Source organism: Nelusetta ayraudi, unplaced genomic scaffold (genome assembly GCF_046127955.1).
Source record: "Nelusetta ayraudi isolate G7.1 ecotype Tasmania unplaced genomic scaffold, CSIRO-AGI_Nayr_v1 ptg000043l, whole genome shotgun sequence".
Classification (NCBI taxonomy): domain Eukaryota; kingdom Metazoa; phylum Chordata; class Actinopteri; order Tetraodontiformes; family Monacanthidae; genus Nelusetta; species Nelusetta ayraudi.
Window position 1 is genome coordinate 743748 of NW_027466093.1, and position 13991 is coordinate 757738.

Sequence of the window (13991 nt, forward strand, 5' to 3'; positions counted from 1 at the left end):
AGCTGGGATTAACGGATTGGCCATCTTTGACCTCCTCATAAGCCTCCATGAGGATTTGCGCCTGGGACGGGGATTCAGACTCTCGAACTTTCTTTTTTTTTGTAATTTATTGTTTATTTGGAGAAGCAAGTGTACAGACATTTCTCTTGCGTACAATATAAAGTCCACATCAAGTGTGGATATGAAAATATAATTGCTAATAATACTCCATTCCTTTTAACATAAAAAAGAAAGAAAAAAAAAACAAACAAAAAAAAACACAGTAAAATGTGTATCATCTCATGAACCAGTCTAGCAGTGTGTATCATGACAATGATTTTACAGAGCAGTCAAATTCAGTTTACAGAAATTACAGCTTTTATATATTCCGTCCATTTTGTCCATATCCTGAAAAAGGAGTCTCTTTGACCTTTAAGACAGAATGACAATTTCTCTAGAATGTAAATATTCTGAACAATATCAATCCATTCATCAATTGTAGGTGCTTCAGTCCTCAACCATTTTCTCGTGATAGTTTTTTTGCTTGCTGCCAGAAGCATTGCCATGAGTTTTTTATCTGACAAATTCCAGTTATCCCATGAGATGTCTCCTAAGTACAGGACTTCACATTTACAAGGAATTTTCTCAACAAAAATGTTATTTAAGTGCATGCACAGTTGATCCCAGAATGGTTTGATCACCAGACAACCCCAGAAGATATGGTAATGATTTGCCTTGTCTGTCTTACATTGTCTCCAGCAGGTTGCACTGTTGCTGTGATGTTTTTTCTGGGCAGGGGTTACAAAAAACTTAACAATGTTCTTCCAACAGAATTCCCTCCATGAATTGGAGCTTGAGGTCGTCCATTGAAATTTGTGAATCTTTTCCCAGCTTTCAACTGAAATAATTAAATTTCCTTCTTTTTGCCATTTATTCCTTATGTAGTCTGTGTCAACTTGTTTGAACAGCTGAATACCATTGTATAACTTGGAGACAACTTTAGTACAGGAACCTGATTTCAACAATGACAAAAGCACTTCTAAGAATCCTGGTCCAGCTGTTTCCCAAGTTTCTTGTAGATTATGATTATAGTAAGACCTAACCTGCAGATATCTGAAGAAGTCATCCTTCTCCAACCCATTTGACCTTTGAAGTTCTTCAAAACTCTGAAACACCCCCCTCTTGATAAATGTAATAGGTGGTTAATCCTTTTGAGATCCATCCCTTGAATCTCCCGTCATTCTTGTTTGGTTTAAAAGCCGAGTCAAAAGCGCACCACTTGAACATTTTGATCTGGTTACCTAAATGGCAAATTTTCACTATTCTTCTCCAAGAGTTTAGCATTGTGTATAACATCGAGTCATGCGGTATCATCAAATCATCTTGTAGTTCTTTGTCCATCAACATCGATTAGAGAGGTACACCTTCCACTGAGGAACTCTCTATGTCTTTCCATCCTGCATTGTATTGTGGACAGCATAGATAGATTAATGGTTTCAGTTGAGCTGCAAGATAATATTCCTGTAGGTTGGGAAGACCCAACCCCCCTTTCTCTTTCTTCAACTGCAGTGTTCTGTACCTTATTCTGGCCTTTTTCCCTTGCCAGATATATTGTGATATTAATCTGTCCCACTCTGTAAATTGTTTCTCTGGAATCAAGATAGGTAAGCACTGAAATAGATATAACAAGCGTGGACTGACTCAACTCTGGAGTGTAAATTGAAAAAAGGGATCACATTCCATCTCTGTATGTCTATTTTTAGTCTTGATGGTAGGGGGCCATAGTTGGCATCGAAAGTCCTGGAAAATTCTTTTGTTAGAAAACCCCCCAAATATTTTATGGAATCCGCCTCCCAATTCCATCTATACAAACTCTTAATTTTGTTTGGAGGGACATAATTCAGTGTTAAAACCTGAGTCTTGTTGATATTAATCTTGTAACCCGACAATGAACCATATTCCGCAATCATCTCCATTAATATGGGTATAGTTTTAGTTGGATTTGTTATAGTTAGTATTAAATCATCAGCGAACAGGGATAGCTTTTGTTCACCAGAGGCCATCGCAACTCCTGTTATGTCAGGCCTCTGCCTTATCCATTGGCTCAAAGGCTCTATAAAAAGGGCGAAGAGGAGAGGTGAAATACAACACCCCTGCCTCGTACCTCTTTCCAAAATAAATGATTCCGATAGATCTCCGTTAATTTTTATCTTAGCTGATGGTTTCTCGTACAATGCCGCCAATACATCAATTAAGGACTGGTGGAATCCAAATTTATGCAACACTTTATACAGAAATGACCATCTGACCGAGTCAAATGCCTTTTCTGCGTCCAAACTCAGCATTGCAGTTTCTATTTTGTTTTGTTCTACGTGATTCAAGATGTGAAATGTTTTTCTGGTGTTGTCCTGAGTCATTCTGTGTTTGATAAAACCCGTCTGGTCCTTATGTATTATGTCGGGTAAAATCTTTTCAAGCCTCTGTGAAAATATGGCAGTAAATAATTTATAATCAATATTTAACACACTCACTGGACGGTAGTTACCACAATCCAATTTATCCTTCCCCTCCTTAGGAATTACTGATATTATTGCGTCTCTCCATGAAGGAGGGATTATTTTCTCTTTCAAAACGCAGTTAAACGCTCTCAATAAAGTAGGGATTAACTGATCTTGCATTTCTTTATACCACTCGGAGGTAAAACCATCCATTCCTGGGGATTTTCCTCCTTTTAACTTTCCAATAACTGCTCGTAGTTCTTCGTCGGTTATCTCCGATATTAATTTTTTATTTTGTTCACTCGTGACTGTAGGGAGAGTCAGGTGGGAAAGAAAGATGTCTATCTGATGATCGTTGTTTAATTTGGGTTGGGAATATAAGGTCTGATAAAAGTTTTTAAAACATTTATGAATATTTCCCAGTCCTGTCTCAACACCATTTGTATTTGTGTTTCGTATTTTATAAATAGTTCTATTTGACTGTTGTTTTCGTAATTTAAATGCTAAGAGCTTGAGCGATTTCTCCCCCCCTTCATAATATTTTTGTCTTGTAAGGAGAAGTTTCTTTTGTATCTCTAGTGTGTTTAACTCATCCAATTCTCTTTTCACTTCCTTGATTTTAATATTTGTTACCTCCCGGAAGGTTTTAGAATGCTCCTGTTGGAGTTTCCTTAACTCCTCCTCCAGTTTGTATTGTTTTTGTAATCTCATTTTCTTTTCGTTTGAGGAGATCGCTATTATTTTACCCCTGATCACCGACTTTAACGCGTCCCAGAGTATAATTGGCCCCACCTCTTCATTGTCGTTTTCATCCAAGTATCTTTTAATTTCATCTTTCAAATTATTTTTAATAATTTTATTTTTCAGCAAGTTTGTGTTAAACCTCCAGAGAGTGAATCTGTTTTTCTTAGTCAGAAAAAAAGACATATAAATTGGACTGTGGTCCGAGTTAGGGCTCTGGCCGATTTCACATTTTTCTATCCTATGAATATCATCTTTGAGCATGAAAAAATAATCTATGCGTGAGTATACTTTGTATGGAGGGGAGTAATGCGTGTAATCCCGACGACATGGATTTTTAACTCTCCATACATCCACCAATCCAGTTTCTTCTAACATGTTTCTGATTCTTTTACTGATAGTTTGTGTATTAGATTTTCCATCAGACGAATCCAAATTCGGGTTTAATCTAACATTAAAGTCCCCGGCATATATCAATACCCCTTGACTTTTTGTTACTGTCATTTCAAATATGTGTCTATAGAAGGTCCAGTCGCTACCAGGTGGAGCATAAACATTAATAAGAGTTATCAGGACGCCATCAATTTTCCCTGTAGTCAAAACAAATCTGCCTTCCTTGTCTTTATGTTCTGCAATATGTTCATAGTGCAGGGTACTTGATATTAAAGTTGCCACCCCTCTTCGCCTCCCCGAAGCATGGGAAGAAAAATACACATATTTATATCCCATCTTATTCAACTTGGCATGTTCGGAATCGTCTAGGTGGGTTTCCTGCAGAAAAGCTATTTGGACCTTTTCTTTCTTTCTCTAGATAAAATCTTCCATCTTTTTATCGGATTATGCATACCATTTATATTGAATGAAACCACCTTCAGTTGTTTTCTTTCCATTTAAGTGATGTCTTCCATTTCACCAATCACATTGGAGAGCCCCCTCAAGCCCACTAGAACTAAAAGAACATGAACAGATAAAGCAAGAACATACATACTCACTGCACAATGAAAAAACAAAAAAACAAAAAACAAAACAAAACAAGCTCGGCTTCCAAACAGGGGTCCATAACCTAGACCCTGTTGAGCTTCTTGGTGACAGCCCGGAAGGGAATGTCCTCCCAAATCTATTGGTGAGGGCCCTTCAGGTGGCAGCAGCACAGTTCCGGATGGACCCTGACGAACCTTTTTGTGAAACTATCATCTTTAACTTAGCCTATGTAGAAATTTCTATCTGAGAAGTGTACCTCAAGAGGAAAAACATGGTATCCTTCAGTTCTCAAGGAGCTGGTGGTGATGTTCTCCTAAATGCCCGGAGCCTCTCTTTGTAGTTGACTTCTCTTGAAGAGCTGGAGGCGCCTTTCTCTCTTCTCCCTCCTGTCCTAGTCCAGGTCAGCCGCTCGATCTGCTCCTTCAGGGAATCAGGTGAACTGATGACTTTCACTTTGTAACCTCTTTTGACCATGTCCTCCGTAGCCTCCTCTATGTTGTCGTAGGTTCTGGGCCCTTCTTCATATCTCACTCGCAATCTCGCCGGAAAAAGGGTCTGGAACGAGACCCCGTTCTCCTTCAGAGCCCTACGAACCTCCGTATACTCTCGTCGTTTTCTGAGAATGACTGGTGGGTAGTCGTGGTCGAGATTTATTCGCTTTTCACGCCAAAAGAGTCCCTTTTGTTGCCAAGCCTTGCGCAGTACAGACTCTTTCATTTTGAAGCTCGAAAACCTCACAAGTATTGAACGTGGTGATACATTCTTCGGGGGTTGCGGTCCCAGCGCCCGATGTGCTCTTTCTATCCGCACGTCTGCCACGTTCTCGACCAGACCGAGCCCCTCTTTCAGTAAGGTCTCCACAAATGTAGTCATCGACTCCGAGTCCTTCTCGGACCCCTCCGGAACACCGTAGATCCTGACATTTTCCCGACGAGATCGACTGTCTAGGTCCGTTAGCTTTTCTTCCAGCTTCACGTGTAACTTTAGCAGCCCGGTTAACACTTCCTCCGTGTTTAGAGTCCTCTCTTCATTTTTCTCCACCCGCTCCTCCACTTCGCTGATTCTTGCATTCGTTTTATTAATTTCCTCCTTGATAGACTTCAGTTGTTCGTTGTTTTCCTGACGGAAACCTCTCAGTTCTTCTAGTAACACTTCTAAGCTAGCCATCTCGTCCTCGCTTCTTCGTTAGCCCGTGGCTTCACGGAGTTAGCTGTAACTACTTCCTTTCTCTCGCCGATTGTTATATAGAAGCAGGGGCTTCGTTTGTCGTCTTACCCCCTCTGTACGTTTACCGTGGTATGTGGAAATTATATTACTCAACTGGATGGGGGTAGGTCTGTGATTTCTTCGGTTCTTTCGGGAGCCGTTCTATCGAGCTGCCATCTCCATGAGTCTCCAGACTCTCGAACTTTCAAAGCTCGCGAGCTTGGAAGCCCAGACTCCCAGGTCATAGTCATGCGCACCAAGCATTCAGCATAAGGGATCTTCCCTTGGCCAAGCAGCCAGGGCGCATGATCAATTGGAGGCATAGTGACAGGACCGTCCACTGTCACAACAACAAGCTCATGTTACTCTTTGATGTGTCTTCATCTTTCTATGGGATGTGTATTTTTATATAGGATGCATGGCAAAGTAGAAGTCATCTTAGAAATGATCCAATGATTGCAATATGATCTCAACTCATTTCTTTATCATGATTGAAATGAAATGATTCCAAAGCTTGAAATAATGACAGTGGCTGGAGGTGAATGTGATAACAATGTGCAGTGTTGAGTGGAAGAAGCACTGCCTTCCACTGGTGGTGACTGTTGACTGAGACAAGGATGAAATAGATCCTGGAACTCAGCCTGGTCTGGAGCAGCTCACTCCACACAATAAATCTCCATGGTAACTTCTAGCAGAACATATCTCACTTCCACCTATCCCACTGTTGTGCAACCACATCAAACATCAATTGATCCAGGATAACCAAGATATCCCGGCTTAATCCCTCATCCTAGTTTCCTGCAACAGGGCCCAGTCAAGTGAAAATCATGACAACAATAACAAGAGTGATAGAAGTTGTAGAGTGAAGAGGGTGAACTGACCTCAGAGTCTCCAGTTTACAGTCTGGACTCTGCAGAAAACCACTCAGCACCTTCACTCCTGAATCCTGCAGCTGGTTGAGACTCAGGTCCAGGTGTCTGAGGTGGGAGGGGTTGGACTTCAGAGCTGAGAGCAGCCAATCACAGCTGAGCTCTGACAACCTGCAGCTCTCCAACCTGAATGTAGAATAAATGATAGAGAGTTTTTCCAGGGTGTCATCACTCTGAACATCAAAGTGAAATGTGGACTTCAGAATCTGACACGACAGAAACAGAGAGGGAGGGAGAGAGGGTGAGTGAGTGAGCGCTGCAATCTGAAATCTGACCACTAGATTGCAGTATTTTACACACTGGACCTTTAAACCCAGTTTCACTCATTTCAAACACAAACCAGTGACTTCAAATTGAATTTCCAACAGCAGTGAAGTGAAAATCATGACAACAATAACAAGAGTGACAGAAGTTGTAGAGTGAAGAGGGTGAACTGACCTCAGAGTCTCCAGTTTACAGTCTGGACTCTGCAGAAAACCACTCAGCTCCTTCACTGTTGAATCCTGGAGCTGGTTCTGACTCAGGTCCAGGAGTCTGAGGTGGGAGGGGTTGGACTTCAGAGCTGAGAGCAGCCAATCACAGCTGAGCTCTGACAAACTGCACCTCTCCAACCTGAATAAAGAATGAATATTTGATTCCTTCCATGGTGTAAATGTCATATTCAGAGTCATTCCTCCCTGTTGATGATCCAGATGTGCGGCTGTTGGGATCACTGAGTCATTCCCTCAAAGGAGTCATTGTGCCAGTGTGTTGTCAACACAATAACAACAGCAGTGTGTCAGTCAGTGTGCAGCCAATCAGCAGTGAAGATGGAAAATAATCAGTGAGTCCTTTGTGTGCTTGTGGCTGTTTTCAGTCATCAGAGACTCGTTACAAGTCAAACACATTCAAAGGACAAGATGAAGAAATACTGCTGCACTATTAATCTGCCTCTAATATTTCTTCACACGATCTTCTGCTCAGTCATGTGACCTTCATCACCAATCAACAACTTCCATTGAGCTCCAAAGTGACTGGAGACATTTTCCACACTTTCTTCCACCATCCAAAGTCTTTTCTGGCTGCAGATTGTTGACATGAAAATATCAACAACATCCACTTTGTCTAGATGAGTCTTTAATATCTGCTTCAAAGTCTTCACACTGAGCAGCGTTACACACCAGTTGTCATCTGCTGACACACACTGTCCACCAGTAGAAAGCAGGAACTGACCTGAGAACTTCCAGTCTGCAGTTTGGACTCTGCAGTCCAGCACAGAGCAGCTTCACTCCAGGATCCTTCAGGATTGTCCAGCTCAGGTCCAGCAGTGTGAGGTTGGAGGGGCTGGACTGCAGAGCTGAAGACACCACTGCACAGTGAAGCTCTGAGAGTTGAACACTGAATGAAGGAGAGCAGAATGAGAAGTTGCTGCTTCCATCATCATCATCATCATCATCATCATCATCATCATCATTACCATCATCATAATCTTCATCACATCATCTTCATCATCATCATCATCATCATCATCATCATCATCATCATCATCATCACCACCACCACCATCATCTTCATCATTATCACCATCATCATCTTCATCACCATCATCATCATCACCACCATCATCATCACCACCTCCATCATCCTCATCATCGTCATCATCATCATCATCATCATCATCATCATCATCATCATCACCTCCATCATCATCATCATCATTATCATCATCATCAACATCATCATCACCACCATCACCATCATCTTCATCATGAATGATTGGAGAGTTGATTTTGGTTGACAGTGTAAATTCAATCAATCTTGTGCAATCAACTGACAACAATGAAAAAGAAGCTTCCAAAACAAATGTGCACATTATAAAGACTCACAACAACAAAAACATAACAACTGTGTGAAGGAAAAAGCAGCAGGCTGAAGCCCAAGCTGATTCTTGCCTGTCCTATACAGTCCATAAGATTAGCTGGAATAATTAGTCAGACAAAATCAAAAAGGAAAAAAAGAGAAGTGCAACTCAACAAAATATGCTTGACATTATTCTTCATCATTGACTCACAATTCAACACACATACACACACACACACACACACACACACACACACACACACACAGTGTTTACATACCTTACTGAACGTATCACAGCCTTCCTGCAGTTCCTCACAGCTGGAATCAGTCTCAATCTTCCCTCCCAGGTTGTGTTGTACTTGCTGGGGTCCAACTCCTCCATAACCTCCTCTGACATCTGCAGCATGTAGGCCAGAGCTGAACACTGGATGGCTGAGAGTCCCTTCTCTGATCTGTTCTCTGACTGCAGGAACTCTTGGACCTCCTGATGCACTGACTGATCCTTCACCTCCAGCAGACAGTGGAATATGTTGATGCTTCTGTCAGGAGAAACATCACCAGTGTTCAGCTCCTTCAGGTTGTTGATGACCTTCTGTAAGGTTCCTGTATGATTGTCAGTGAGACCCAGCAGGCCTCCTAAGAGTCTATGGTTGGATTCCAGACTGAGTCCATGGAGAAAGCGAACAAACAAGTCCAGGTGACCGTTTGGACTCTGCAGGGATTTCTTCATCATCTTCTGAAGGAACTCATCCAGGGATTCTCCAGAGTGACCATCTTCTGTCCTCTTCCAGTTGGTGTGACAGTGGAAGCTGAAGACTGCAGCCAGAAACTCCTGGACGCTCAGATGAACGAAGCAGTAGACGGTTTTGTGGAAGATCACACTCTCTCTTCTGAAGATCTCTGTACAAACTCCTGAGTACAAAGAGGCGTCAGTCACACTGAGACCACACTTCTCCAGGTCTTCACTGTAGAACATGATGTTTCCACTCTCCAGATGTTCAAATGCCAGCTGGCCCAGCTTCAGAAGAAGCTCCCTGTCAGCCTCCGTCAGCTCCTGTGGACCTCCTCCATACTTGTGCTGCTTCCTCTTGGTCTGGACCAGCAGGAAGTGTGAGTACATGTCAGTCAGGGTCTTGGGCAGCTCTCCTCTCTGCTCTGAGCTCAACATGCTCTCCAGAACTGTGGCAGTGATCCAGCAGAAGACCGGGATCTCACACATGATGTGGAGGCTCCTGGAGGCCTTGATGTGGGAAATGATCCTGCTGGACACATCTCCTCTATCTCTGAACCTCCTCCTGAAATACTCCTCCTTCTGGTCATCGGTGAAGCCTCGTACTTCTGTCAGCCAGTCCACACATGACGGAGGGATCTGATTGGCTGCTGCAGGTCTGGAAGTTATGCACAGCAGAGCCGAGGGAAGCAGATGTCCTCTGATCAGGTTTGTTAGCAGGACGCTGACTGACTTCTTCTGAGTGACGTCAGTCACCACCTGGTTCTTCTCAAAGTCCAGAGCCAGTCTGCTTTCATCCAGGCCGTCCAAGATGAAGAGAAGTTTGCAGACATGCAGCTGCTCTGCTGTGAGCTTCTCTAACGTTGGATGAAAAACATGGAGAAGCTCCAGAAGACTGTCGTGCTGCTCTTTGACCAAGTTGAGCTCCCTGAATGAGAGAGGAAGCACCAGATGAAGGTCCTTGTTCTCCAGGCCCTGGGCCCAGTCCAGAGTGAACTTCTGCACTGAGAAGGTTTTTCCAACCCCAGCGACGCCGTTGGTCAGCACCACTCTGACTCTGAGTCCCTGCTGCTCAGGTGAGGCTTCAAAGATCTGGCTGCACCTGATTGGACGGTCGTGGAGGCTCTTCTTGGTCTTCTTGGTCTCCATGGTCTCAGAGGTCTTGGTGGTCCTCTTGGTCTTCTTGGTCTTCTTGGTCTTCTTGGTCTTCTTTGTCTCTGTGGTCTTCTTGGTCTCTGTGGTCTTCTTGGTCTTGTTGGTCTCCAGCTGCCTGACCTCATGCTCTCTGTTGACCTCCTCACTCAGTCCCTCAGTGATGTAGAGGTCAGTGTAGATGCTGTTGAGGAGGGTTTGACTTCCTGCTTCTTCACCTTCAGTCACACGTTCACATCTCCTCTCCAGACTGATCTTCTGCTGCTGTAGAAGCTCCTGCAGACCATCATCAGCCTCTGGAGCAGAGAAAAGGTTGGAGAAGAAAACATCAGTGTGACAGTGTGAGCATCATTTTCTCTCCACAACTTTTCAGCTGCTGTGGTGAAGCTGCTGTGTGACTGTTTGCTCTCAACGTCCCTCAGTGAATCTTCTCACTGGAGGTCCTGACGTGATCTCAGAGGGAGAAGTGAAGGAGGTGCCGGTGGACAGTCTTACTGTGATCAGTCTGGCTGTGACTGGCAGGTTGCAGTGCTGCTCCACACTGAAGACACGAGGACTCACCTGATGGAGCAGGCCGGTCCCAGAATGAGCCAATGAACCTTCTGTATAACGAGGACGTCCAGCTCATCCTGGCCTGCTGCTGCTGCTGCTGCTGCCGCTGTAGAAGCTCCTTCAGCTGCTGCTTCTCACCACCAGGACTCCCCTCCGTCTTCCTGTGGAGACACTTTGGCTTTGAGTGAGTGGATCAGTTATTGGTGTCCATCACTTGTCAGCTGTTTTTCTGACACCATCATTAGTTGGATGGAATCATTGTCTCCATCAACACTAACTGACAGCCTGCTGGCCTCCTAGTGGGCTCTTCACAAATCACTTCTTGTCTTTTGCTCTCTTTTCTAAATTCAATCCCTTCATGCAGCTTCACAATCAAAGAATTTGACCCACAAAGAATGGAGCGCAGCCGTTAATGACGGCGTCTTTTAGCCACCACGTTGCGCCCGTCATGGATTTGTAGCTGTTTTCTAGGCTGGTCTTGTCACATCATCTAATATATTATTAGATGACATATTCATCTATCAAATGTATATTTTCTATCTGGTGTGGTTGACACCTGGTGGGCTCTGGTTGAGCAGTGGCTCTGTGGAACTGGCCCTTTGTTTCTCAGCAGACAGAGACAGTGGAGTCACATTGCACTGAACTTTGGATTGAAATTCATCTCAGTGGAGTTGAGCTGCACTTTATGACAGAGCATCAAACATTCCTGCCACTGCATAAAGTTCAGTCTCAGAAAGGCTTTGCTGCATTTCAACATGATGAATGTGACCATGTCAAAGGGGGGGGGAAGACAGAGTGGGTGGGAGAAAGAGGGGGGGGCAGAGAGAGAGAGAGGATTGATTGATTTTCAGCAGTATTATTATGTTGACATAGTTTTTGTATTGGCTGGAAATGTCTTGTTGCCAGGCAGAAAGATCAACTCCCCACTATGATACAACTGATGCTTGCATTGTGGCTACAAACAAAACCAAACAAGCAAAAACTGGTCAAACAGCGCCCCTCAGTGGCAGAACTGGGAGCTGCGAGGACCGACGCGTCATAGGAAGGTTTGAAGGTTCAAGGCCACATTTGAACACGTTGTGTTTCTTATTGACATATTATAGAGTGACCTGTCTGAAATATCTGCCTGTTAATCAATGTGTTATTTTTTCAGCATGTGTTCATTTCTCTGTAAAGTCTGCAGTAGAAGGTAGTTTTGACTCGAGGGCGCCCCCTGGCGGCTCTTTCCAGAACTACAGTTGCCATCACTTGTTGGCAGTCCATGATGACGGTGAGAAAAATGTGATTTCCTCTTTGAAGAGCTGCACCTGTTTCTCCCTGACGTGATGAGACTGGACACTTGTTGAGGGATGTGACACTTCCTGTCAGCTCCTGAGGACAACAAGGAGGCCGAGCCTCTAATGCCCCCTACTGGCTGCACTCTGGAAGAGCCCTCCCCCCATCCTCAGGACCAAGTGATCCTCCCTCAACGTGAACACATCACTTCCATGTGAGGAGAGAAGAAGAGACGGCAGAAGTCAGCACTCACACTTCAGTCCTTGAACGCATCATCAGAGACATTCACTGCTGTTGAGTGAAGATGATGGATTCACTGCTGATGAGAAGCAGACTCTCCGTCACATATGTGCTGTGTCTCAATTCAGGGTGTGCACCCTTCAGTCCAAGTGTCCTCCGTCTGAAGGAAGCGTTCTTCAAGGACCCAGCCTAGAAGGACGGACCAAACCCCGCCTCCCCGGTAACCACTGGGGACGGTCTAGCCTTCAGTGTATTTCCTCGTTGCGTCACCACCGTTCCCTCCGGCTGGCCAACCCCAGAAGTGATGTTTTTATAGTATCAAGCCATTGGTTCGCCATCTAACAATGCTGTTGGATGATCAAATAAGTAAAATCCTACGTTAAAAACTGGATACTTTATGTGAAACTTCAATATTTAAATTTATATGTCGTGTCTTTACCAGTATTGGCAGCGGGACGGCTTGACTGGTGAGAGGGGCATGATGGGAAATGACACTATTGAGCAGATCAGGACTAAAATATTGATCCGTCCAATACGTGGATTCTCAAATCAATACTCCAGTCATCTGAGGCCTTCCATTGTTTCTCTGGGGTACATTCATTCATTCATTTTCCATACCCGCTTAGTCCCGAGGTCAGGGTCACGGGGGTCTGCTGGAGCCTATCCCAGCTGTCATAGGGCGAAGGCAGGGGACACCCTGGACAAGTCGCCAGTTCATCGCAGGGCCACATAGAAACAAACAACCATTCACACTCACATGCACACCTACGGACAATTTAGAGTGTTCAATTGACCGCACATGCATGTTTTTGGAGTGTGGGAGGAAGCCGGAGAACCCGGAGAGAACCCACGCAGACACGGGGAGAACATGCAAACTCCAGATATTTTCTGATTCTTAGATTCTCTGATCAGTGTTTCTGCTCCCACTTCCCTGAAATCACATGACGCTGTGTTGAGCTGAAGTGCAGCCACGCCCCTCTCTCTCTGCCAGGGTGCATCCAGTGTGGCTGTGGCTCCCAGGAGCAGTTGGAGTGCAAGAGGTGAAGATGGTCTGGTCCTCAAGGATGCTCACTCCATCAAAAGACAAGGGCAGCAAACATTGTGTCAGAAGCAGTGGCAGGAAAACAGTGGCAGAAACTGCACAAGGAGCAGAACACACTGCAGGACAAAGTAGTGATGGACAAATGAAGCTTGTGGGAAACATCCAAGCACTGGAGCCACTGCTTGCAAATGGCTGCAAATGACTGCAAGCTGCCCTCTGCTGGCCACACACACACACACACACACACACACACACACACACACACACACACACACACACACACACATCTCAATGAGCAGCATTAAGGATGCTGCATTTATTGTAGAGAAGCTTTGATGCTGAAGTATCATTGCTCTGATCACCTTTGACCTTAAAAAGCCTCGACTTGAAATAATCTCTCTCTCTCAGGGTCAAAGGTCAAGGGTCAGAGGTCAAGGTAGGTCCATTACTACTGTTATTCTCATTGCTTTGTTTATTAAAAAAAAGGTTTCAACAATAAATGTTGTACACATGTGTATTTTTGTAAGCATCTTTCACATGTGTATGTTCTTAAACGTGTATATTTCAATAACATTTTAATAATCCTTTGTGTTTGATCTTCAATGTCTTTTTTCAACACATTCTATCATCTGCATGCTTTACCATCTCTTTGAAACACATTCTAATAAATATCGCAGTGTTTTTCAACATATTTTTCAATGCATTGAAAGCTCCTCCAGTTCTCCAGTCAACTCATGTCTTCATTCTGAGGCTGCTGGTGCAATTCCTCCAATCAAATCATCAACACATCAACTGTAGTCAGAGACTTTCATCATCACTATGGACAC

The 13991-nt window shown here is 44.0% G+C and overlaps 1 protein-coding gene across 1 annotated transcript; it reads right to left on the reverse strand.

Moving 5' to 3' along the window:
* Positions 1-6990: 6990 nt before the first annotated feature.
* Positions 6991-10683, reverse strand: LOC142894824 (NLR family CARD domain-containing protein 3-like). The gene is made up of 3 exons (XM_076035624.1): positions 10551-10683; positions 8452-10351; positions 6991-7711 (listed from the first exon to the last, which is right to left on the reverse strand). The coding sequence occupies exons 1-3, from the start codon at positions 10681-10683 to the stop codon at positions 7501-7503; spliced, it is 2244 nt and encodes a 747-aa protein (XP_075891739.1). The 3' UTR covers positions 6991-7500.
* Between the last annotated feature and the right edge of the window lie 3308 nt (positions 10684-13991).